Here is a 2,520-nt window from a genome sequence, read left to right as displayed (position 1 = left end):
CTCTCTCTCTCTCTCTCTCTCTCTCTGTATCGGTCTGTGTGTTTCTTTGTGCCTCTCTTAATAATGCACACAAACACACACCTACGCACACATTGAATCAGTAACCAATTCATTTTTTCCTCCAATCCTTCATCTGTTCCGTCTGTCAATTACCAGCTCAAACAAACAAAAAAGTGGGATTTTATATTTTTTCTTTGGGGGGTGGAGGTTCATTTTGAAAAAAAAAAAGTTTCATTCTTTCTCTCATTCATTTACTCATCCATTCATCATTCTTTTTTTCTTTCACTTACTCAACCATTCTTCCGCCCCCAGGTGTGCGCTGTCTTCACCTCATCTCCACGCCGTTCCCCAACGTGTGGCACACGCCCTACGACACAGGGCGCTACCTGGACGTGGCGCTCATCGAGGACTTTAGCCGCATCTTGCGGGTGTTCCTCACCTCCCTGTTGCTCGGACTCTGACGTCACAGCACCGTATAGGGGAGCTGGGCGAAGAATCCATTCTGGAAGATTCACGGAGTTAGTGCCAAAGATCGTACATAACATTAACATGATAGCTCACTCAGCCAAAAAAGTGTCCGCGGAAGTCGGCGCATTGGTTCAGATGGCGCTGCAGTCTTTGTTTTTGAAGCCCTATTTCGTTTCCCCAAAAGAAGAATAGGGACAGCACTCTTACTTATATTATTTTTTTAACACAAGTTGGGTAGATCTAACTCTGATCGCAAAGTCCGCACTTTTTCGAAAAGGGGGCCACCGAATTTAGAGGACACTTTTGTAATTGACTCAAAGAGAGGAGTGAACTATCCTGTTATGTATGATCTTTGAGCTGGGAGAAGAATCAATTGTGGAAGATTCACGGGATTAGTGCTACGGAAGAAGACTTCCGAATCCTTTTTACATAAACCAACGATTGTCAGTTAGTTTAATCATTAAAACCTTCTTCTTTTTTTTAGAATTTATTTTTGAAAAATAGAAGTTGATGTTTCGTAGTGTTCTGAAATCAAAGTTATCCGAAATCCTGAAGATGTTCAGAGCCAACCAGGTAACCATCAGCAGAAATCATATCATAAGAAAGTACACAACTGAATTCGGACTCGATGCCTACGATTCCAAGCTTTCAATAATCCGGAACCTAACCGCCCACCACTGCCGTGCAGTGCCCGTGAAACCGAACCACAGAATTGGGGAAAAAATAGACGTGCGTTCTTGTGACGCAGTTTCCACCTCAGTCTCATGATAATAGTATTACATGTATTACGACGCTCCTTTTTGAGTTTGGTTCAACGGAGAATGGTCAAGAGAACGACCCAAGTATGATAATAATTTTAGTAGGATGCTCCGTTTTTGAGTTTGGTTCTACAGAGAGTGGTCAAGAGAGCGATCGTAGTTCACTTATGGAGGCAAAATGAAAGCTTACGAGTTTGCCTGACGACTAGGCTAAAAGTTCATTTCCATCACTTACATTTACAAATTACACAGTAATGGCTTTCTATCTGAAACATTAAACGCCTCCTGTTTTCATACTAGAGAAATAGAAACAGCTTTAAGTACATTCGTCGTGTAAACATACAGAACATGTTCAATATATTGGTGTGGACAATGTGTCATATTCCTTTTAAAAAACTATTCCTATTTCTTTCTATACATGTATTGAGAAACGTTATCATGGTGAGACTTTGAAAATAATATACAGAACTCATTCACTTACGAGAACAAAAATGACGTAACACCGCTCAAATGTTGCCAGACTTCAGGGCCTCAGTTGGAACACCATATTAAAGTAACAGAGATACAAGTCTTTGAAGACTAGATGTGACGACTCAAACACCGAAAATGATAACAGCTCATGTTTATACATCATGTAATACAACTGCAAGTGCAAGTGTAGTTGATGACTACTTTGGTCTAACCTTTAAAGATAAGTGTTCGCTGCTCTAACATACTTCGTCTGTTTCCCCTTATCGTTGACCAAAAACCAGACTGAGACGTGCTGAAAATGATCCTGTTCCAAAATTGTGTTTACATGCCATGTAGAAAATGCCGATTTGTTTCTGTCGAGTTAACATAACATTATAGTATAGCGTCCATGTAACATTATAGCGTCATCTTTTAACTATTGTGAGACAACTAACGTCCTGACCATCAAACCCGAGGAATCCAGTTTTGATCAGATTTCTTTCAATATTAATATGTTTCACTTTTGTTCATATGTATTACTATGAGCGCTGCCTGTACTTGTGGTGTTGGGGTCAGGCACTTCACAATTGTGTGCAAAAGACGTGAGTTCGATCCCAATAGTGGAGAAGTTATGTAATCCAACGAGTACCTCAGCCTGTCTACTCTGACGGTGTATATCCACTGAGCTCAGGCTAGACACCCTGAAAGATAGGATAGAAAATGCCAACGCCGTAAAGTGATATTAGTTGTGTCAATTTTGTAATTTTAATTAAATTAAACTTTATCTATTTATTTTAGTTTTTTTGGTTTATTTATATTTTTTTCGGGGGGGGGGGGGGGGGGA

General features: G+C 40.1%; 1 protein-coding gene across 1 annotated transcript in view; it reads left to right on the top strand.

Moving 5' to 3' along the window:
- The window catches only part of LOC101854219 (glutaminyl-peptide cyclotransferase-like protein), a gene marked incomplete in the record, with an annotated part of 58,630 nt that extends 56,157 nt beyond the window's left edge, over positions 1-2,473 (top strand). Inside the window, 1 exon segment of the mRNA XM_013090123.2 lies at positions 313-2,473. Coding sequence (XP_012945577.1) covers positions 313-461 — 149 coding nt within the window.
- Between the last annotated feature and the right edge of the window lie 47 nt (positions 2,474-2,520).

Source organism: Aplysia californica, unplaced genomic scaffold (assembly GCF_000002075.1).
Source record: "Aplysia californica isolate F4 #8 unplaced genomic scaffold, AplCal3.0 scaffold01149, whole genome shotgun sequence".
Classification (NCBI taxonomy): domain Eukaryota; kingdom Metazoa; phylum Mollusca; class Gastropoda; order Aplysiida; family Aplysiidae; genus Aplysia; species Aplysia californica.
Note: the sequence above shows the minus strand (reverse complement) of the source record. Positions and strands in the feature narration are given on the sequence as shown.